This window comes from Morone saxatilis, unplaced genomic scaffold (genome assembly GCF_004916995.1).
Source record: "Morone saxatilis isolate NCDOM2014 unplaced genomic scaffold, NCSU_SB_2.0 Contig3, whole genome shotgun sequence".
Taxonomy (NCBI): Eukaryota; Metazoa; Chordata; class Actinopteri; family Moronidae; genus Morone; species Morone saxatilis.
The window spans coordinates 14,155,058-14,179,735 of NW_023339873.1; the positions used below are offsets into that span (position 1 = coordinate 14,155,058).

General features: G+C 43.8%; 1 protein-coding gene across 8 annotated transcripts in view; it reads left to right on the forward strand.

Annotated features, from left to right (window-relative positions):
• The window catches only part of esrrb (estrogen-related receptor beta), a 45,730-nt gene extending 22,142 nt beyond the window's left edge, over positions 1 to 23,588 (forward strand). For 7 of the 8 annotated variants that reach the window (XM_035674563.1, XM_035674560.1, XM_035674562.1 and 4 more), the window contains 5 exons: positions 1,264 to 1,389; positions 7,422 to 7,532; positions 8,028 to 8,189; positions 16,883 to 17,152; positions 20,316 to 23,588. In XM_035674563.1, coding sequence (XP_035530456.1) covers positions 1,264 to 1,389; positions 7,422 to 7,532; positions 8,028 to 8,189; positions 16,883 to 17,152; positions 20,316 to 20,560 — 914 coding nt within the window. In that variant the 3' untranslated portion in view covers positions 20,561 to 23,588. The remainder of the gene's footprint in view (positions 1 to 1,263; positions 1,390 to 7,421; positions 7,533 to 8,027; positions 8,190 to 16,882; positions 17,153 to 20,315) is intronic. The other variant, XM_035674557.1, reaches the window with a different exon arrangement.
• The last annotated feature ends 1,090 nt before the right edge of the window (positions 23,589 to 24,678 follow it).

Below are 24,678 nucleotides of genomic sequence, written 5' to 3' on the forward strand. Positions count from 1 at the left end.
CTGTTTCTCTGTGCAGAAATATGGAGTGAGGGTCAGAGCTGTGGAGCAGCTACAGGATGTTGGGATGTAATCCTAATGCGTTTGTGTGGATTTTTGTCAAATACTTCTTCTGTTAAAGAGGTTGCTGCACCGTACATGTGTTTAGCAGTTTCAACAGAAAGCATATATATGCTGACATGCTGTTTACTTACATCTATTTTAGTGGATGAGGAAAAATATTGAGGCAATAATAAGGATTAAATTAGATTTTTATATTAAGCAACAATTTATTTCATTATACCTACAAAGACATAAACCCTACGTTAAAAGAAAAGTAAAGAAAAATACCAATGTCAAAAGCTTTAAAACTAAAAGCCCATTCAAAACGAGGATGATTCAAATTCCTAGGCTGAAGTGACCATTATATTGAAACCCTTTATTGAAAACCCCTGAATACAGTAAAATGTAGGGAATCAGACAGAAGCGGAGGAATTGCCTCACATATCCTGCCCTTTCTTTTGCTAATGCTAGAGTAGAGCAGAACCGGCTCTTTTATTGTGTAGCAATGAAACTCTTTTTCATTGCTCCGTCCTGGAATCAGACGCTGCAGTTGAATAATGCATAAGGCCTCCTGCCTGTACACTATGTAAATAGTCAACAATGGCAACAGTGGTAACAACAGGTTTGGGTCTGCGGGAGTATTATGTAAAGTGGTCAGGGGCAGCATGTCTGGCTCTCTAGCCTGCTATTGAGGCAGTAGCAGGCCCCTCTGAGCACAGGGGGACGTGGCCTGCACCCGGGGCCCGGAGGGGACACACGCAGAATTAATGAGGCCAATTTACTGTTGGACCAGGGTGGCGTCTACTGATGGGTCCTCAAGGACTAGTGTAGCTTTACCTCTGCCCCACACCCCCACCCTTTACCTCTTACCCCAGCTTCGCCTCCTGCCATGGCCCTCAGTGCTGGAAGGTTCTGTACTCACTGGAGAACACCTGAAACACCTGCACACTGCAGAAATGGATTCTATAGGAATCCATGTGATTAACAAGTGCCCATGCCTGGTTGGCGAAAAGATGATTTATTATAGACCATCTGACACACTACATCAGTTACAGCAACCAATTTACCATTAGGTTCTCAGTGCCTGGTGAAATGCCTCTACCTCTACCTGCATTCTACCCAATATTTCAATATTTCCACAAACATTTTGTTTTAAATGATAATTGATTTGGCCTTTGTGTTTGTTTTGTGTTGATAACATGGTCTCATTCTTCTTCTCCTCAGGTAACATAGAATACAGCTGTCCTGCCACAAATGAGTGTGAGATCACAAAACGGAGACGCAAATCATGTCAGGCTTGTCGCTTCATGAAATGCCTCAAAGTGGGGATGCTCAAAGAAGGTAAGAAGAGTAAGAACATTTTTATTATTCTTACACCCACAGATACACATACTGTACGTATTTTGATTTATAACTTTTATGTAACATTCATGCAAGTAAAGAAACCACAACTGATCTGATAAGGGAGCTGCCAGTGGAATATTGTAGCATCACACGCAAGTTTTCATAATAGTTGTTTTGTTACGTCCCAGACTGCTTCAGCAATGAGTCCCACACTGTTTCTCTCCTAACAGAACAGAGTAAGAGATGCGTACAGTACAACTGGTTGGCCGAGACAACAGTTCCCAGCCCCCTGTCCTCCCCCTAGCCACACAGCGGTAAATAATGTGCAGTTGAGCTGGGGACAGAAATATGCTGAATAGGTTGATCCTGCTGTCTGAGTAATAGAAATGTAACAGTATTCCGCCTGGAAAGGCTCAGGCCAGGTCCCTGAGCACACACTCGGCACAGTCTCAGCTCTCCCCGGCATATTGATCCACTAAATGTTTTCCGAACATCTCAGCTCTCTTCCTGTGGATGTTTTTTTAAAGTCACGCCAGCAGGGAATTCAGTGACAATTAAACATGCTTCCGATGGATTTGTCTGGCTGGATTTCCCCCCCCTTTCCCTCCCTCCCTATTGCCACTGACTGAACCCCCTGAGACCCCGAGGCTTGGCTACTCTTCCGGGGGGAGACACCTATCCTTTCTCCTTACCCCATTGCATTCCTGGATGCTTTCTCACCTGCCTCTCTCTTTCTCAGTTGTTGGTTGCTCCAAAACGACCAGACAAATGAATAATGAAAGATGTGTGGCTTGTGGGTGAATTGGCGGTGTTATATTTATTCAAGCCTCCTGTAGGAGTAGCTCAGGGACTCTGTAAGGAAACGTGTTTCCCTCAAGTGCTGATGAGTATGGGTCAGGTAGCACTTGTGTTGTGGAAAGTATGATTGTTCCTCATGGTTATACAAGTGGTATAAAAACTGTCAGATAGAAGCTCTGACAAATGAAATTCTGTAAAATCTTCCATTTTTAAGTTCTGTCAAACTCTGTGCAATATATATACCCCACCATTATTCTCCTCGTTATTCTTTGGAGAGTGGGATTTATGGATGCATATATATCCATTCGCCACCTGAAGCCAGAGTCATAGCCTGTATGGATCTCCACGCAGTAACAGAATCCCCTGGACTGCATGCAGCCAGATAAAGCCTCAGTGCCAGAAAGACAGAGTAATCGCATTACTATCTGATGAAAAATTTATGCCAATATATCATCTTGGAGAATAAGAGACTACAAAAATATGTAGCTGTGGCTATAAATGAATGACCAGTGTCAGGTCAGAGTAAAAAGAGTATAAAACTCAAATATGCAGACTTCGGCTAAGCCTGTGTTTCTAATGCACACTTCCGTGTATTCAGCACATTCCCAAGAATAAGAATGACCCTCCTCTTTTAAGCAGCGCTTGTCATCACCCCACTGCAACTATTGTCACAGGCGCATTGAAGTCTTGCGCAGGTGTTGTCATAGATCTCTCTCAATTAACTGATTTCTGTTGCAATAAAGATTATTCAAAGCTCTTGTCATGATTAACAGAGAGATGTAAAGTGCATTTCCGCGTAAGCTCTGCCTTGAGGCCCAGCACTTTAAAGTGTCACCAAGATGAAATGGAAAGAGAGACACATGGTCTGTGTCCACTGTAAGCTCTATGAAGCCGTCGGCTCAACGCCATGCTCAGGCCCAGGGTGTGGAGATGGCCACTGCTCATGTGACTGAGGTTGCCACTTACTTTCATTACTGCAGAAAGGTCACATTGTGTCTCAATGGAAAATCACCTAATTATAACTTTACAGCTCCTACAAAGTGCAGTGCTGCCCCCCAATGAATCAGACGATTTAATCCATCACTGTCTCTGAAAGAATAACAATATTAGGCATCTTGTGAGCAAATTTAGGTTAAATATTTATACTCTAGTAAAATTCATAGGATATCAGTATCAACAGAGCAAACACAAAAGCTACAATCAGAACATTCATATCTCAAACTGTGGTCTTTGAAGATCAGCAGTCTGATTACAAGAGACCTGCCTAAACCCTGTGTTGAGTCGCTGTACTTTCCCTTGACTGTATAAAGGAGGAAGTGATCAATAGAAGAATCAAATGTCAGGGGCAACAGGTTTTTCCTCTGATCAATGGAAACAGATCAGAGCTTAGAGCAGGAGAGAAGACAAGATACTATTGAGAGATTACATTGACATCATTCAGTGGCAGTTGCTCTCCGCACAGACATCCTTTTTCCTTTGCTCACAAACACACAGATACTTCTTCCACATACACACCAGCGCAGAAAAACACTTTATTTCTGTGAAATTACATCTATATTTGTATGTACACATCTGCATCATTGACCAAACACAATGTCTTTTTTGTTCCATTGTCCTTACTGTGTAACAGTGCTGTGTGTTAAGGCAGAAAGTATCCTGTGTTATTGTAAGAGAACTGTGTGACCATCATGAACATTTGCTGGACAAAGGAGCAAAGTGTGTCTGTGCTGATATACAATACACCTCTCATTGTTCCGCAGGCTGGCATGCAGAGAACAACCACATCCCACAATAGCCGCGTCATAGTCAAATACAGAACATACACACAAACCACACTCTACTCACATGCATAGGCCCTGAAATACTAGACATGTAAGTAAATGTCCACATGTGTCGGAGGCTGTCTACACCAGTAAGATAAATACAGTCTGCTTTCACATGCAGTAATGTCAATAGTGCAGTAAGTTAAATAAGCTTAAAGCCTCATTTATGTTTTTTTTTTAGGATACTGTAATTAAGAGCAGTCAAAAGTGTAGTTTAAGTACCATTTAGTCTCTTCAATTAGCGGTATGAGCAGGGATGTGAGCTCACTGGCGATATTGTAGCTAACCTGTAAATGGAGCATGTGACGAGGGTCTCAGTATGGCAGCTCCTGGGGTCAGCAGATGGGGAGGGGGCAATACGTGACAATTTTTCCGCTACCACCGCTCATCACCACTCGTGATTAAAAATGCTGCAACACACTTACAAGTATGCAAAGCTGGCAACAGTGGGCCTTTGAAATAGTGCTGACGGCAGTTTAGCGGGACGGCTTCCTTGAAAGGCAAGGTTCACCATGCCTTGCCATGTGGCCTTCTGATTTTCCCAGCTAAAATAGGGTCCGCCTAAGCCCCCCTTGGCATTGCCAACCATCCCAGACATCCTGACACTTTCCCCAGAGAGGGACACCCAGAACAGGTGAGGGACTCAAAATAAGGGCCCCTACCATGGCCGGCCACACAAAGTGAGTGAAGACAGGCCCTTTTGTAGGAGTGTGCTCTGAAGGGGATTATTATTGTTTTTGGAGAGAAAGAAGAGCCCTAGGTCAGCTGGCCCCAGCCCCCACATCGAGGCCCTGCGTTAATCCGTGCACAAATACCAGCCGCCTTGGCCAAAAGCCCTCTCCCCCTGAACCCTGCTTTGAAGAGATGATACCCGAGCTCACCCACTGCTACCCTCTCGCTGCACTGTGTAGTGGGCCATAAAACAGTGAGATAACTTTGGATGAGGTGGTAGTCAACTCTCTTCACACATTTATAGACACACCTACTGTTTACTTTGGAGGGAGCACAACAGACTGATCTGAGTCAGACCACTTAAAGCTTCGGGTGCCACCAAGGGGACATATGAACCTCACAAAGGCCCCTATAAAGTCCTAGCCATAGTGCCCGACAGCATGAGTGAATGAATCCGTCTAGCTGCTCTTAATCACTCTCTCTTCCTCTCTGCCTCTATTTGGCCCTGTTGGACAGTAAAATGAGACAGGTTAGTGCCAAGCTTTAATTCCTGTCAGCATCTGTTAATTATGGCCAGGACTGTTCTAATTAAAAGAGGCACCCATCTACCTTCATCGCTGGGTTTACACTGGCTGACACAGCCACATGACTCAACCAGCAGAGAGGATCATGGAGAGCAGAAGCGCAGCCACCTGGCAGCGGCCGAGCTCATCGGGAGAGCTGGAAGAAACTGTAGAAAGGGGTGACATCACGTTTGACAATGAGAGGAATTTTCCATCCCTACAGTAGTGACAGTACCATCTCCACTGAATTGTAAGAAAGTTAAGCACTCAAACCTGAGCAGCATGTACAAGGTGTGAAAAGACTATTATCAAGAAGACCCTTCACAGAAAGAAATCTTTCTGTATGTTACACATAAAAATGAAATTGTCATAGTATGTGTGTGTGTGTGTAAAGTACAGGTAGTTGCCATCAGATGATTCCCTGGTGGTTGCTGGGAAGGATGAAGCTCTGTTGGGAATTGGGGGTAATTAGGTTAGTAGGTTGTCAGTGTCAGGAAATTGAAAGACAATCCTAATCAGATTTGTGTTTCTAGGGAATCAAATAATTTTTATAAGTAGCAAAAATCTCTATTCTACAGTTATATGATGTTACATGTTTACTAGACCCCCACCCCTCCCTCCCCCATGTATTGAGCGTGAGGGAGAGGTGCTATGGCCATGTAAGATGAGTGGGGAAAATCAAGAAGATATTTTGCATAAATCCACTGTTGAATTCCTCTTTGTTAAATGAAAGCCACCGCGTCTATCTTACATCATCTGATTTTGCCCCCCCTCCCTCCATTCACCGACCGACCTCCAATCACCGTGCATGGGACACATCCAAACTCATCCCCTCCAAGAGCACTCGCTGATGGGCAAATTGTATTAGGCTCATTTGCAGTGGCCACACAATGCCCAGGTTTGACACCGTCCTCCCTGTTATAAAGTGATGAAATCATCAAGGAAGTGCTCTGGCTGCAGGTGTTGTCCGCTCAGAGGACGCGGGCGGCTGACAAATTAACTCCTCCTCCACCGCAAGCATTTCATTGAGCCTTTTTCTCATCCGCCCTTTAGTATTAAATTTGTTTGAGGCAAGGGGGGGTTACATTATGCATACAAGCTAAATTGAAGGGATTCTCCCTCCTGACAGGATTAAGATATCAGGGATATTTAGGCTGCGCGGTAGCGGTGACACGCTGGGCCAAATATGGGGATGTGGGATATAAATGTTTGCATACAAGTGCATTAAATAACCAAATACCTTCCCGGTGGTATCAAATAAATAGAACAGCGTAGATGAAATATTTTAACTATGTTGAAAATTAATAGAATAGAAAAGACATCCAAATGGAAACATTCTTATCAAATAATGAGATAATAAATAACTTATGTTATGATGAGGCCGACTTGACATTTACAGTATCAGTGTGCAACCTGGCCCCCTAGCTGTGGCTGGGGGCGATAAGGCCTCAGTGCTACTCCAGTGAAAGAGGGGTGAAATAAGGGTCTTTTATGGGAAAGCAATACGTAGTTATCTATCTGCAGTATGACAGCGGATGTTTTGTACAGTGTGTGTGGGACTATGTCTTTGCTTGTAGGCTGGTTAAGTTTCTTTTTCTGGATACCGAAGAGCACACACCTGAGCTCACACAAGCATACACACACACACACACCCCCACAAGCAAAGAGGCATGTAGCTGGCAAGCTAATTAGTATGCAGTCTGCCTCACCCCAAAAGCTAAATAATTAGAGGGCCAGTCTGTGAGATCATTGACCCTGCGTTAAATATTCATATGTTTAGACCTGCTCTGGGCTCAGCTGTGTCACAGTAGACCAGCCAGGCATGGACCACATATGGGAAGGCAGCCGTGCCTCTGACACATCCGCGCACACAGACAGACACACACACACACACACACACGATTGCATGCTCACACAGAGACACACACTTATGCCACTATGCCTTTTACAGTGCTTACATGCAAGATAGGAACCAGCACTCTCACTACTGTTGACATGATCTAATACACATATGTTGTAAAAGACGGAGGAGAGATTTCTTTTGTGTATCTTTGCATTCTTACTACTGTTATTAGCTTTTGTTTGACCTAGTTAATTTTCATGTATTTGATATCCCTTTAAATCTAGTCTAGAAAAACTACACTCTCTTCATCTCTTGTCCCTCCTGTCGTTTCTAACCCAGGGGTTCGCCTGGACCGAGTGCGAGGGGGCAGACAGAAGTACAAGCGGAGGTTGGACTCAGAAAACAACCCGTACCTGGGCTTGACGCTCCCCCCTCCCACCAAAAAGCCTCGTGAGTACTGCTCCGTCACTAACCCATTGTCTCCCTCCGCCGCCGCCCCTCCTCTGCCTGGCCAGCACGCAGGTAAAGCTGGTAAAACGGTCTCACCCATGTTTGGACAGTTGAGAGTTCATTGGTCAGAAAGATAGTCCAGCTATTATTCCACTCGCTGTATTATGATAAGTCTACGAGCAGATGACCGATATTAAACAATGACAGAGTGCTCGAGGACACTCACATTTTCACACATACATTTTTTTCCCACTCGCATGCATTCTGTACGGATAAGAGCTTTCAGTGCCTTTATTTCACTCGTACAAATTCAAGCTCCATCCATTAGTTTGCATAATGAGAAAGAGAAAGAAACTACGAAAGCGAGACCAGTATTCTACCATGTGTCACCAGTGTTTATCAGTGCGGTGCATCTTTGTGCCTCACTGAGCTTTGGAGTGATATGACCTTTGACCTCTGGTTTGCTTTGACACCCCCCTCCTCCTCTATCCTCAGTCACAAAGATAGTGTCTCACCTGTTGGTGGCGGAGCCAGAGAAGATCTATGCCATGCCCGACCCCACCATGCCGGAGAGCGACATCAAGGCTCTGACCACGCTGTGCGACCTGGCTGACCGCGAGTTGGTGGTCATCATCGGCTGGGCCAAGCACATCCCAGGTATAAAACAAATAATTATTTGTCTTCTTTCATCTTTCTTTCTTTTTAACCCGCCTGCTGTTTTTTTTCTCTGTCTTTCCCTGCCTCCTGTCTCACACCCACTCTGTACGAATAAACATGCGTGCACACACATAGAAAATTAATGACAGCAGCTCATACAGCCTCAGGGTGTGTGGAGGATGGAGGGGGTGCAAAATGGACATAGCTGTGCAAGAAACAAATCAATAGAGTGCATCTAAAACCCCTGCATTGAATGGAGAGGGGGACACTGCCAGTGTGTGTTGTAATCACCAGGGACATTTAGAAGTTGGGGACCTGCCCAATCAAACAAGACATCATATAACACACAGACACACACACATGCACACACGAACGCACACAAGTACACATACATTGAATTATTGATGGGCATAATCATGTTTCTTCCTTGCCCCATAGGCATTCTGATAGACGAGGTGTTAGGTTATAAGAGGCTGTTGAATTAAGGATACAGCACCTCACGTCAGCAGAGATTTTGCTTCCTTCAAGAGTTTTCCTCTGATTTTGACAGAGAACACATTGTTTAGCCGCTCTTTTTTTTGCAACCGAGGCAGATTCTCCTTGATCTTGAGCTTGACCCCCATAACTCTATAACATTACAGTGCTGTAGGCATGGAGGGGTAACAAACTAAATGATTGTGTCCCTCAGCGGCACCTCCATAACCTCTTTTTCTCATCAGCATATCTTGGACAGGCACAGAGCTGTCAGCATGCAGGAAATGTGCGACATCACTGATGCACTGATGCACACACACACACACATACACAAGTGTGTGCATGCTTTGCATTATATCACTTAATTCAGAACATACATTTAAATACTAATTCATATTTATCTATTTATTATTTTAGATTTAAAAGGTTAATTTATTGTCAGTAAAGTGAAGTGGACTCTACCTGACCTCAGGTAGGGCAGGTGCATTTTGTACTGAAAAGGTATTAGAGTACTTCTCAGAAGGAGGGGTATTAATCAGGTACAGATCTGATAGTAAGGAGATTAGAGATGGATATGCTCTCAACCCCTGGCCTCAGCCCCAGCCCCTTGCGCATCTAAACTGTTTGGATCACTCCCCACGGGCCCTGCATGGTCAGCACTTAGAGAGTTTAACAGGAGCTTAGTCAGGACTGTATCACAACTGACCCCATAACACACTCTCATCGTTGTGACCCAAAAATTACACCGGCGTTGCAGACATGCACAAAAAGGAGACATTCCTGTGCTGCTGAGTACAGACTGTGTAAGCATGTAGGTATTGCTCACTAAGACACACATGTACAGATGCAAGAGAAAGAGTGTCTGTGGTCTTTTTATCTTTTACTAGGTCATCTGAGGCCACTGAGTAACCTGAAGCAAGTGTAGTCAATATACCAATCCACACTTGTTAAAGGTTTTAACTTGTATCCTGGAGTGCATCATCATTTTAATATGTGTACACTCCATCTCGGATTTTGTGTGTCATAGTGTTGAAGCCCTGTTAATCAGATTATACTAACACGTATTGTACAATGGATAGATTCATAATGTTAATGGGATTTGCCCCACAGATTGCGGCAGAGGGCTTGTCATTCCAAATGCGTCGATAATGATCATTTAACCCAAAACCTGAGGCAGTAAGCCAGAGAGTCTATTCCGAGTACCTGGAACTGAACGGATGCACTAAACATGTGCTGCACCTGCGAGATGGTAGACCTTAAGTAGATTATTCTGATCTGCTTCCCCACAGTATAAATACTCACAATCACACTTGTGCTTTTGTTTTATATTTGGTCATTTTTTTTACTTAAATTTTAAAATCACATCTATTCTTTTTAGATAAAAAGACAATTTGACAGGATAAAGACCTCTACTTCAGCTGAGTGCATGGTCTGTCCCTTTGGTGGTGTCTGTATTAGGACAGTGGGTGTCCTCTGGCCATGAAATGGCTGCATAATTGAGTTGTACATGGCTGAACCTGATCAGAGACGGTTCACTGGTTGAGCGAGACTCCATGCACTAACACTCCATGCAACAACGGTACCGCAGGGCAGCCTACCATGCTAGGTTCCTACAATATTTCTCCCTCTATCCGCTCCGGGACAAGAAAGGAACAAGGGGGGAAAAAAACTGCTGATTGCATTCTGATAGATTTTTGCTGCCTTAGGCAATGGAATTAAAAAGATTAACAGTTCATTATGAAGTAGACCACATTGATTAGGCCATTGACAGATGGGCCAATAACTAAAGTCCAAATGTAACAATTTAAATGTCACGAAAATTGGCACTTACCTTCTCCCAATTGATTTTTAATTTCCTCTATTCTCAGCTAACATTTGAAAATGCGTTTCAAAAGTGGCATAATGTGGAGTAGAGTGGCCCTATTGAGTTTTAATCGGAGGGCGATTGGAGGATATCAAAGCTCTATCATTAGTGTAGATGGTATCTTTGCCTTACAGGGTCCAATGTCAACTTTGTCATCCCGGCTCTATTTAGCATACCATGAAAGGTCAGTTTGCATATTAAAAAAAAGTGCTTTTTGAGGTTTTAGAGTTTTTTTCTATTATTTTAGATGAAATAGTAACACAATTAATCAATCAGATCAGGTGCATTTGTTACTGTTAGTTTAATGAGGTAGATATTGAAGGCGAGTGTCACATATCAAGAGCCATTTCACAGGTTTGCCATTGCCAGACTGCAGCCTTGCCCTCATTCTGAATCTGCCTTTGATTAATTGATAATCACTGTGGAGCTTTTGGACACTAGTGTCACTGCTCCAAATAGCACCATGAAGCAGAGTCTAACACGGCTGTTGCCTGAGGGGGGTAAGGTCATTAGGAGCAGTGTTAGGGGGATGCTGACAGATGGCTTGTTGCTCCTAAGGTGCTAACAACCTTTGACACACATAGCAGTCCACTGTCCACCCCTCTGGCCCCCTTCCATCCTGTAAAGATGCATCTTACTGTGTCCAAAAGGTTTAGGGACGAACTAAGTATACTGAGAGCTTCAGTTCACTAGAACCTGTTTACCACCTTGCCATTGCTGCCTTCTTCGAGAGCGGCGGGATATAAGGGTGACACCCCCCCACTCTCATACCACCCCACATCCTTTCTCGCCCACGGTGGGAATATCATGTGTTCATATGTAAAAAAACTGCCATGCATGCTGCTTATACAAGAGGTACTCGTTGTTTGGTGTTTGTCAGCTCCAGTCCTAGCTTCCCAGGCCCAAGTGTTTTCAGCATGGGAATTCTCAGAAGGCTAAAGGGCCAAGCAAACACTGACTTGCTGCTGCGGGTGCTGCTCTGCTCCTGCACAATAAAACATATTTTTGCTCTGGCATGTCGCATGTCCCCCCTAGAATGTAAAATATTTAAACAGCATTTGGAATATGTTTATTTCCTAAATTCTTTTAGATTTTGTATTATTACTTTTAAAAATAAACATCCATCTCATGTGTGATTGCATTTTTTGCTATTAGATCAAGACCAGATTAATCTGATAAAATAGTCGTGTTTGCATTGTTCTATTCATTACTGGCGTTTTGGGAATATTCATCATCTGGGCTTTATTGGATTCTAGCTCATCAGCTCCGCACTTGACAGACAACCGCCTGGCATGTTAGTTGTTAGCATGGAGGCAGCGATGTTAAAAAGAGATCGCGCCTCTTGTATGTTGTCGTGTTTGTGTCAGCTCAACCCTCCACCATAATCACCCACCCACCCACCCATCAGCCCACCCTTCTCCAGCCCCCTCCGGGCTCCTGTTTTCTCTTTGCCATTAAATTGTGAAATCTACTTACTGTGTTGCCAGCCTGATCCCACTCAAGCTGCGTAATCTCCTTGTAATAGAGTGTGAATACTGCCCGGCAATAAATCAGCACCTCATCAGTGCACTTTATTAAATATAGACACCAACAGACAGCTCTTAGTATATTCAATTTACCCTCTGACGTAGGCTTCAACACAGGAGATAAAGATAGATTGAGCAATCAGGTGGATGCTGAGGCCTGAACCCAGGCAGGAGAGCGGGAGGAAGGCGGAAAAGGAGATTGAGATGGGGGCGTATTGGAGGCAGACAGGCAGCCAGGAGTATGCAGGGCCAGGAAAGGGACATCTGCCAGACAGGGTGGGGGAGGGCTTTGTTTAGTTACTGTGACACATGAGCAGGTACATCTAGCATCACAATTCTGTGTGCGCGCTGTTCATATTGTCGCCGAGCTGAATCTGTATAAAATCCCGGTTCTGGAGCATCTGTGTAGAATTTTGCGTCTGTATTTTATACAGAATGTACTGTAGGACATTTTATATGCTGATGTGCCTTTAAGTGATCGTCAGCAGAGCGACATCCCTCATTAAGCAATGTTGCTTGATGGCAGCGGAGATAAATTATGTGTAATTATGGCAATGATTAAAGCCTGATTCGTCCTGGTCTTTGTAACGTCCGTATTGGCCAGTGGGACCCTGGGGAGGTGCTAAAGACTTCTCCGTTAGGGTCAGGAGGTCATAGGGTGCAGATTAAAACAAGGGGATTACTGTATTTAACGTTCTTCAACCTCATAGCGTTCACAGGCTACTGGTCAAATCACCCATTCCCCAGCCACTTACCATTGGATAATGGACTGGTTATCACGTTAAAAGAAGGCAGATAGCCGACTCTCCTGAAAGTGAGCGCTGGAGCTGAAAAAAACAAGATGAATTTTCAGTCGGCAACCTCTTTTTCATCGAGTCAATTTAGTTTGTATTGACAGGATTTTGTCCAATATAAAAACAGCCTTTGTGTCATCAAATCAGTGTCCGGGGAAAGCTCGCAGCAAACTGAGCTGTTTATGTTGTACATGCGACTGGACTTCAGGTCACATTATTTATGTCAAGCGCAGCAATTTATTACCAAGCTGCTATTGATTGGGTCCTCCTGACGCTGTCATGTAAATTCAAGAAGAATCATGGACGGCAGCTGCACACACACTCAGATCCACACAAACAAGCACACACGCCATTATGAAGCTGCTCAAAATTGCCCTTCATTGCCATATTGGTTATACATCTTACATCGTAGCGTGTCACTCTGCCACATCAGAGGAATCTATACAGATCACAGGTGCATACATTATTCTCTTGTCCTCTTCTTGTTCTTTTTTTAAACTAAAATAAAAAGCTTTGATATAGAATAAGCTTATGGCAGCATGATCATTCAGCTCAGTTTGAGGTTAGAATATAAAAAAAAGACGTACTGAACCCCTGGGGTCCTGTTAGGGGCAGTTTTACTCCAACTGGAGCCCGGAGAGCACTTGACTTGGCTGAGGTGAGATTGCCGCTGGGCAGAAGTCTTCAGGGCCTGCTTGTCCTTCTGATAGCTAGCCATGATAGATCAGCCCCTGTCCAGCCAGAATTACTCTCTTTCCTCTTTCTATCTCCCTCTTCCTTTTCCCCTCATGCTCCGGTCCCCTTTTTGCTCCCTGCTGCTGCTCTCTTTCTCTCTTTCTTATCTCTCTCCTCTCTTGCCCATATCTTCTCCTCTCTTTTATCCTCCATTTCTCTCCCTCTCTCTTGACAATTTTTTCCCCTCTCTCTCTCCCTCCCTCTGTCTGCTCTGTTGTCTGATTGAGGGTGAGTTACGAGGGGGCTGCAGCTGGAGGGGGCCACCGTGCCTCGTAATTACATCTCTTTTTATTACCCGCGCTAATGGCCCTCGGGGAGAGGGAAACAATAATAAATTAATAGAATATGAACTCCAGCTCAACAGAAATCTCCAGCATTTCATTTTGGACCGTCCTGTGCTCTGGCAGATGAAGCGGCGCTCTGATTAATCTCTGCGAGAGGTTTGAAGCAGCCGTCTGTGGGTTTGGGCTGCCCCCTCCTGCCCACAGCCAAGGGCTTTTGGGGAGATAAAGAGAGAGATGATGGTTTTGGCGTCCGTTGTTGGTCTTTAGTGGTCTTGTTTTCACCCTGTGAGCAAGAAATAATGGTGTGCTGATGAAGTTAATGGTCACTGGGCTACTCTGTAGTGCTGATTCTCTGTCACCTTATAATTATTTTTGTTCCTTTGTCTAAACTGAACAGATTTTACATTGACCTTTTTTTACATCTTGTAATATTGAAAGTGAAAATCCCTTTGAGACATGTGATCGCCATATGTGCAGGGTGCTTAAGTCAAAGTGAACAAAGAAACAAACTCTGCATTGTTATTATCTCTGCATTCCTGCCACAAGGACTTTCAGACAGAAATCTGCAGTTTCACTCAGCAGTGGAGTGGAAAAGGCCCTTCAAGCGCGTAGACAGGCCTCTCTGATTTGGTCAATATTGTGTCATGTTTGGTCAAACCCCACCAAGGCAGTGGGCTGGAAATGAAGATGTAAATATTGATATTTCATTAGAGGAAATCACCCACTCCGACGGCACTTAACCGGGCCACCTTCAGAGTGCGGCGGCCGGAGCGCAGTGTGACCTGCGGAGTCGGGAAGTCACTTCATTACTCGATTAAATTGAGTGGAAAAAGGCGAGGCAACGACACGAGATCCCATTTGGAGCGATAATTTAGGCCCTGAAGAGAGGGGATGGAGCAGGGGAAAAACACCACCTCTCCATCTCACAACACTGGATTAAATTCAAGGACTTTTAGCGTCAAAGGTAATTGTAGGCTGCTGGGCTGCATGTGTGCATATGGCTGAGAGGTGTCTGCTGTATCAGAACAACTCTAAAGCCTCTCCAACAAGCCCTGAACAAGGCCTTCACACGGGCTGTCACATTGGGAGTAGCGCTTTAGTTCCGCTTCACTCCTCCTTGGCATTAAAAGGCTAGACAAAGCCTTGCCTGTGATTGTGATGCCAACCTGATGCGGCAATCAAGACCGCGTCCACGCTTGCATGACAATTCCTCTCCAGCCAGTCCACATTCTGTCCAACTTAATGGCCACGTATGCAGACAAGGAAATAACACAACAAACGATTTTAAGATGCAGTCTTGATATGTGTAATGGCAGAGGCCTTTACAAAATATGGTTTATTGCCTCCGCCGATAATAGTCAGGTGTTTTGAGTGCTTTCGGCAGTTTGCTTTGTTGGGTCTAATTTGGACTCTTTAGACCTCTGACCAGTCCAGCCGGGCACCAGCACCTTTCTGTTAGCACTCTATTCTACTGACTATTGATTCCCCTTCAAAATGTGAAGGCCCTCACATTCTGATCACAATCTGTTAATTAATGTATCCTCCAGCTCTTCCCCCGCAGTGGTCATCACCACGATAAGGGAAATTGAACACTCAGGTACTACTCTCCCTGGCTCTTCTTTTCTCTCTGCCTGTCTCTCTCTCTCTTTCTCTCTCCCTCCTGTTTCTTTTTCACCTCCTCTCACGCTTCCTCATCATGTCTCTTGTTCTTCTCAGCCGTGTGTGTGTGTGTGTGATTGTGTGTGTGTGTGTGTGTATTCATGTCGTCCTGGCAGGAGGAGATAAACATCAGGCTGGTGGCTGCACCACAGTGAGATCATTTATATTTAAGAAAAAAACATAGGGCATAGGTGCAGTGGGCGCCATGGTCAATACTGTAATCTATCGCCTCTTAATCACACAGTGGCAGGTAGCGTGGCAACAGCAAACTTGTAAAAGCAATCATATTAATCAGGGGCGGAGCTGAAGAGCCTAATATGCCGTCAGAATGGGCCGCCTGCAGGCATGCTGTGCAGGAGGAGGGGAGATGGAGGGAAAGAGTGTGGGGTGGGTTGGGGTGGAGGTGGGGGGTTCAGGCAGTTTATTGACAGCTGAAGGGTAGTACGAAGGGAAAAGGGATGAGATGGCTATCTGCTCCTCACTCTCTCTTCCTTTCTCTTTTTGCCTTTACCCACTTTAATTTGTTTGAGTTTCTCACAGCTCATCTTTCGGGGATCTAGCAGTTTGTTTTATTTAATGTTCTATTCTGAGCATATGTAGAGGTGCTGAAGGAAAATGACAGCGGTGTGAGGCATCCAAGCTCATCAGCGCATTCAGCTGCTGTTAGAGAAGAGGCCCTGGGGTTTAAGCAGGTCTTCAGGCTGGGCTTGAATCATGTGACCCCTGTGCTCTATGTATGTGTGCGCATTTATGTGCATACGTATAGGTGCCATGATCCACATGTGAGCATGTCTCTTTTTCCTGGTTGACACATGTTATGTGTATGTTGCTATGTATGTGTGTGTGTATGTGTGTGTGTGTGTGTGTGTGTGTGTCCTCACCTCCTCCCGCTACACAGTGCATGTCATGTCCTCAACCCCTCCAATGAGAATGTGTCTCGGTGCTAATCCCCCTCACACCAATAGAAGTGTGACAGGATACAAGGGGTAACCACATGGCTTTGTGTGTCCCGGACCTTTGCACCGATTTACTGTCCTCACTTACAGTAAAGCCCACTCAAGTGCTCTGACACCAGCTTCAAAGAGGACCTTCCACTGTGCATTTAAAATTAAACACCACTCGCTAACATGTGCCTCGGCATGTACTCCAGGCTACCGGGGCTTGACAAGTCTTGTTTGGTTTACCGATCATCTCAAAGTGCTGTCTGTTGTTTTACTTCTAAACACTTTCTTTTACTTTTTAATGCTGTCTAATAAAGGAATCGTGGAACAGAAATGCATAAACGCACATACACACATATTTTATTTCTCCATGCAGTCCTCCTGTCCTTATACAGTTTCCTCCTCTGTCCTTTCAGGCTTTTCCTCTCTCTCTCTGGGAGACCAGATGAGTTTACTGCAGAGCGCCTGGATGGAGATCCTCATCCTCAGCATCGTGTTCCGCTCACTGCCGTATGAGGACGAGCTGGTGTACGCTGAGGACTACATCATGGACGAGGAGCACTCGCGGCTGACAGGCCTACTCGACCTCTATGTCTCCATCTTGCAGCTGGTCCGCAAATGCAAGAAGCTCAAAGTGGAGAAGGAGGAGTTCGTCACCCTCAAGGCTATCGCCCTCGCCAACTCAGGTGAGGTGTCTTCAGCACACTGACGCATCATAAAAACATTCATGGTGTCATGATTTTTGATTGAAGCAAATTTCATGTGCATAAGAATGAAAACTGAAGCATGTTTTAAATTAACGTTAGAAAAATTTGAGAATAGCAAGTCAATAATAAGTCTATTTAAAGTCATTTGTTTCAAACATAATATTTCATAAAAATAACAATTGTGTTAATAATATTAATGCAACAGAAATATCACTGTTACCCTACGTTTTCAAATGAATCAGATATATATAAATAATTTATTTTAACAGTATTTATAACCATTTAAAATTTTGAATTACTTTCAGTGGAACAAACCTGTCCCAAAGCAGTGATTGGTTTAGAATACATAAATTAATTTTATATTGAGTCTCTTTTGTGGATGTTACCACTACTGTTTCATTCCAATGTTATTTATTTTTTATTTAAAAACATCTTACTATTCCCACTCAGTTTTCATAATTAATGTTGCATTATTATTTAGTGTTATTATTAATATAACAGAAAACAGCTAAAACATATATTGTTTTTTCAAAATAAATGCAGACCAAAAATAAAATACACAATAATGGTAAGTGAAGCCTTTAGCTTTTTTAACTACTGAAATAACTTATATAAACACATAGTATATGAAAAATACACTGAAGTAGCTTCATTTAAAAAAAAAAATCAAGACTTCAGAAGAAAATGTTAGAGATGTTCTACGAGTGTATTACTCACTCGGAATATTTCACTTTTTCCTGACTGGACCTCTGAGTAATGCACACTACACAGTATAATATCCAGAAACAGTAAGGTATTGTCTAACACAGTTTCAGAAATGACATTTCTTAGTTTTTCAGGAGTTTTTCAGTGTAACCTTTAGTTTGGAGCGTGAGATGGAGAGATGGAGAGAAGATAAGGGCAGTGTACGGGAAAGAGGAATGGAGGAGTGAGCTTTTTTTAATTGAACACCTTCCATGTTGTGGTATTTCTCCAGCGCTCCCTCTCCCCTCTCTTTCTCTATCTCCATAACAGTAGCTGCAGGGCACAGCAGCCACGGGAGATAAATTTAGCATTTCATTAGGAGCACAGGGGCTGTCAATAAAATGTGTTAAGTCGAATGGAATGAGTATCAGGGAGTGATAGGCCTCGTTTGTTCCAATGCCGAGACGGCACGCTGCTATTGACAGGCTCCTTTTGAGGAGGCAGGACCTGTCCCGCTCTGATCAATGCACGCCTGGGTCACTGGGCCGCTTTCCCTTGTTTTGTCCGGGGCTGAAAAATGAAAATGCTGATGGTAGGCCTTTACTTTCAGACAACAGAGCTTCGGTAGGGAGGTGGGGTGTGGGAGAGAGGAGAGATGGGGGTCGAGGGAGGAGGAGGGTGTCCGGAATGTTAGAACAAGGTCTCTGGGAGATCACTCTCCCGGGAGCCCCTCTGTCTGACAGCTGTGAAAATTCATAGCGATTGATTTTGTAATTAGCAGTTTATCAATCGGATCGACGTGGGTCACTGATGGATTGCGAGGAAATTGTTTCTTCAAAGTTGTTTTTTTAAGTCTACCCCTCCTCCAAGGACTGCAAGCTGCGTGCTCGCTGTCTCCTGCTCTCTTTTCCGGCCCATCTGTTGAGATGTCTCTATCTCGCTTTTTATTTTCTCCTCTTTATCCACCCCTTCTCCGCAAAACATTCAATTATAGCCGGTTCAAATCAGGTTTATTGCTAAAATGTGTTTGCGAGTGTGAAAAATAGAAGAAAATATTGGCTTGATTTGTAAAAATGCAGCTTGTTGGGTTGTGAATCCAGCCTCTGTGAAAAGAACAAGAGATAATTATGTCACACCACATCCTCATCTAAGATTTTTTTTTCTTTTCTTTTTTGCCTTTTGTTCTTCCATCCTCCCCCTCTCACCTCCCTCCCTCCTACATTCACTTTACAAAACGACCTACTTCATTTTACCACTGTGGATTTGAAAACCGTCAGGGTGAGAAATGTCTCAAGGTCTTGGGAATACAGTTGTTCCAGTCAATGAATTTGGGGCGAAGTCTGAAATCTGTTTTGCCTTTTATTGTCCCGTGTGGTAAAATATGCACCGCCAAGGTGAGACGAGTCAGGCAGCCAATGACATGCTGCCTCCGGAGTGCCAGACACCGGTTAACCAGTGAGAGAAACCGTGACCCCGGACTGTCCCTGAGAGAGACTGGGAGATAGAGACAGAAGCAGAAAAAAGGCGAGAATGAGAGGGGAGTGCTGTAACATGATGTACAGTAGGATCAGTAAAAAAACGGTGGCAGTGTAGCGTTATAGGAGCGAAAAACACCGGAGAGAAGCCAGACTGAAACTGTAGACTGCTCTCAAACTGGCCAGGAGGAGGGGGAGGGAGGGGATTTCGGCTGACTGAAGCTGAGGCAGTCACAGTTTTTGTTGTTCACAGTACAATAGTAAGCAAGACCTCTTTTGAATATAGACAAGACAAAAATGCATGTACAGGGAAATTGCTTATTTAGATAACTGGTTTTGTTGTTGTATCTAGCAGTAAGATCAACACATTAGTATTTGTTTCCCATCCACTCTGATGGTCAGAAACCCCTTTGAGGGAGTAGGAAGGAAATTAATTGAAAGGAAAGGAAGTGTTGTATTCATCTCAGGCTTGTTTATGGCGTCCAATTCTCTAATGGAGCCCCCTTTTTTTCTTTCTTTGTTTTTTTTTGTTCGAAAACAATCTATCCTTCGGAACAGTGAGGTGTTTAATGTGTACTCACTCAGCAGAGATTGGGTGCTATTCATGCCATTGTTCCTGGAGGATAACATTGATTTTCAGTCTCAGTGGTCAAGGGCCATATGAATGTCCCGCCCAGTCCACCAAAGAATAAATAAATAAATAAAATAAAGCAGATGTTGTTGTTTTTTTTTTGTTTTTTATGATCTATTCTTTATCTTGTCAGGGTGTGAGTTATACTGATAATGTGTTCCCTACCTCACTGCTACTGACAGAGCAGTAAAGATCAATCATGAGATTTAATTTTGTTTTAGAAAAATCCATTTCCCATCACTCCTGTTATATGACCAGTGTCTTACATGTCTTACAAGTTACTTTTCTTTCTTTTTTAAATTTAAAAAATCCATCAGTCTTCATGCTCCTTTCTCTGCTCTCATCCCGTCAGACTCTATGCATATAGAGGACATGGAGGCGGTCCAGAAGCTTCAGGACGCTCTCCACGAGGCCCTGCAGGACTACGAGAGTAGCCAGCACCAGGAGGACCCGCGGCGGGCGGGCAAGCTTCTCATGACCCTGCCTCTGCTGCGGCAGACGGCCACCAAGGCTGTGCAGCACTTTTACAGCATCAAGGTGCAGGGAAAGGTGCCCATGCACAAACTCTTCCTGGAGATGCTGGAGGCCAAGGTCTGATTGGAGGGTGGCTGATTGGCCACGGCAACGGCGGAGGGCTGCATTAGCGAAACAGAAAGTGACTTGAACCAAGGCTAAGGGTACTCAGGAGAAGGAGACCCTCCCACTGACTGTGCTAGGCAGGACAGAGACTGACACTCTCACTCCTCCTCCTGGAACCCTGGGACACTAAATAAAAAAAGAACAAATGCAAAACTTGGTTATTAGTAAGTAAATATAAAAATGATGCAGATTAATTTAAAATATATAAGAAATACTATGTACAGTAATAATTTTTTTTGGTTTTTGTTAATTGTCAGTGGTCATACTGTATATGAAGAAGGACCCCTCTGCCCCTCAGCATCTTCAGAATGAGTAGTTGCCAGATCTTGATAACAAGATAAAGAGGTTTCTTTTTTCATAAAATTAAAAGTTCCTTAAATTTGTTCTGAAGACAGCAGAGGTGTCAACAAGCATAAACAGACTCACTTGTCTCACAGTTGTGTTTTTGCCTGGACTTGACCAGGACATGTATATATTTATTATTGGAAGACTGAGTGTACAGTTCAAAGTCTGGTGACCTTGGTGGCCATTTTCTCTTGTTCTCTTCCTGGAAAAAAAAATGAACTAAAATTGTTACCTAAATGTGAACTCTTATCAGTTTAAATGTACTTGGATATACCTCTCCAGAGCAGTAAGCCGTGTGATCTTTGTGGATCTGTCTCAGACTGGAAGACTTGCTGGTCCCATGTTTAACCAAACTAGCATAAGCAGGTACAATTAGTCGTCTTATTCTGTAGTAACTCAGCAATAAAGGGAGCTGTGGGGAAGCCAGGCTTAACCTCCTATCTGTCATGTGCTTTTCAATGCTGCTGTTGCTAGAAGACCCTGCCTGTGTATCTCAGTCCCACCAGTCGGACACACCACTGCACCACTGTTACACTAGTGTTCCTCCTCTCCTGTAGCGGTTTATGTCGGTGCTGTTCATGCAACCCATTGAACCCCACATTTGGTCATTGTTTAAGCCCATGGAAATTGCCTCTTGGCATGCAAATAGATGACCTGATTCAGGGCTAGGTGAAAGATGATCAGCGGGTTCGGTGTGGCAGTATCAAAGGATTTATGCAGAGTGGCAGAAGTCCAGGAGATTCCATGTTCAAACAATCAGAGGCCCATATGTCAACCACTCTATTTTGGGCCCCTTTAAGCCTGTGGCAGAGTCATCCCACACACAGGGAGCAAGGTGCCCAGCATCTGCTCTCGCCATTTTAGACACCTCCCGTCTTTTAATAGCCGTGCCTGCATTTATAGAGCTTCAACCAAACGGAGGTAAATGGCAGGTGCAGACTGGGAGCAGTTGCACTTCACACTGGGTTTATTTTTAACCCAGCAGGAGGTTGTTGTCTGTGCGGCCTCCCTCCAGGAGTACAGTAGACACGTGGAACACTTCTTCTTGACCCCATGTTGACACAGTGGCCAGTGCAGAGTAACACCCTTCCCGCTGGCCAGGAGGCAGACAGGCATCTGTGAGGAGAGCTCGGGATGCCCAAGCATGCACATGTGAATAGCTATGCAAGAAACAAAGTGTCAGCATGCTCTAAGGGGTAACAGCAGCCCAACAGTGTGTCAGTGCAAGGTGTGATCTCTGGTGGGAGAAACAGATCTCATGCTCCCTTCTCCCTGTGTTTAGCTACATGTCCACGTTGTGAGTAATACTGTAGTCCAGTCCAGCAGAGCCGTGCCGCCTGTCTCCGTGTGAGAGAGAATGTGTTGGTGGCGAATGCTTATACTACTGAAGGATTTTATGTGATGTGATAAATTGTGGCGCTGTCACAACAATATGATACTGTGATCAAAGGAATCCCTGACATTGCAGTAGGGTAGAGTTGCCGCCATGCTTGCGATATCAATGGCTAGCACTGATCCAGCAGCCGGCATGCCTTTTTTTACAGCAGCCTGATTGGCCATGTAATGGAGGATGCCTACCTACTCCGGCACCCAATCATCTCAACTTAAACTAGCCGCTGTCCAGTTAACAAGCTCCACTGTAGACGGTGACAATATAACTTGAGTTATTTTACTGTTGTGCAATACAACAGGGACCAATTCTGACTGAAACCATGCTGAGGGCATGCTTTTACTTAGATTTGGGAGAATTTGTATACTATTAAGTGACATATTCTAAATCCCTCTAATCAGAAACATGTATCCTGTATATCAGAACAACTATATTTGATTTGCTCCACTGATAAAAGACTTTTGTGCTTGTTTCAATAAAAGTGCAGTATAAATGAAAACTTTTGCAGAAAATCTTTACAACTAGAATTTTGTAGTGGCCCAAGATGATCAGCCATAAGAATCATAATAATGGGAGTCCTCTTATCTCCCTTTTTTTCTTTTTACCTTGCAATACGACAGTGTGTTAAGTAAAAGAGAACATGTCTTACATTACAAGCTGTGTCTAAATGTGTAAATATATTAGCGTCAATACAGTAGGTTGCCGAAATACCATTGAAAATAAAGTATGCAGCGCCCTGCTGACTACTACCTCATTATTATATTGTCAATATTTCTCTGATTCAACACTTTCTGCTCTTTATCATCCTCACATGTCTGTGACATACCTGAGCCATCAAAGTTTTTTATCAAAAACTGTTTCTCCCTCAGTGCTCCTGCCAAAATATTTGTAATTGTAGTTATTGATCTTCTCTTCCCATTCATTCTTCATAGATCTGTTTGTAAAGGTTAAGCATGCTTCACGTTGACCACGTGACTTGGTCATCAGTGGGTGTGACCCCCCCCCCCATTTTGGTTACAAAGCGGGTGTATGTTTTTATGAACATCAATGTGTCAGAATTGGTCCCTTGATGATAAATTGCAGACAGGGGCAGGTAACTGATTTCCTGCTTCTGTGCTATGAGTATTTATGGTGTGAAATATATCATTTGGCAATGGTGTACATTGATATCTCTGATCGTTAAATCACCAATATCTGTGTAACTTTTACGTTTTGATTTTCAAAAAGGTAAAGGATCAATGAATTAAATACTCCCTGAACTCTGTGATTCTTTTGTGGTCTAACTAAAAATCAGCTGTAAAGTAAACTACCGACAGTTTCATACATCACATTCAACCAGTAAATGCAGAAATCCATGGTAGCAGCTCTGTGAGGCTGCTAATGCAGTGACATGCTAACATGCTGACATTTAGCAGGTATAATATTAACCATGTACACAATCTTAGTTTACCGTGTTAGCATGCTAACATTTGCTGATTAGCACAAAACACAAAAAAGTATAACGTTTTGCAGGTATTTGGTCATAAGTGGGCAAATTAAAATGTTCACAATGGCGCAAGTGGAAAGTTAGGAATCATCCAAGTGTTTACAATTCCTTCTGTGGGGAACATACGTGCGCAAAGTTTCACTGCAATCCATCGAATAGGTATTGAGACATTTCATTCAAAACCACAAATGCCAACCTCATGGAAGCACTATGGGAAAAGTCAGGAGGTCACCAAAGTCTCAAGGAGACATCATCTGGAATCATACATTTGAATGAATCAATCAACATTTTGTACCAATTCATCAACAAGATGTGAAGATATTTTTGGAAAAACTTTGAGATGGTGGTGTCGCTAACCCAAGTACCTCTCGGAACCATGAGTGATCCATCCAATAGTTGTTGAGATATTTTAAAGTGATGGACTGACAGACTTTGCCAACCATAGAACCATAGTGTAATTGTAAAAGCTATTAATGCAGAGCAAGAAATAACTGTACTAAACACATGTGCTCTCTACTGTGTTTACCGCCACTATAGTGTGTCTACTTAGTCATTCACCCAGTGGAGCAACCCTTACACTAACCCTGCCCTCTCCTCAGTGTATTTACCCATTCTACTATGGCCAGTCACATCGACTGACTGAGTTCAGCAAAGGGACAGAACAAAGAGCAGATCGGAGCTCCCAGCAGACCACAGATGGGTGGCAGTAAGCGAGGCAAGCCAGTCAGAGATTCACGCAGGCCACCCAACCATCAACCGCAGCCACTGCAGGGCCAGGAGCTGTTGAAAATGGATCCGTCACAGGAAACAGGCAGACAGACACGCTAACGCTGATCGAGGTGGGGGAAGTGAGGG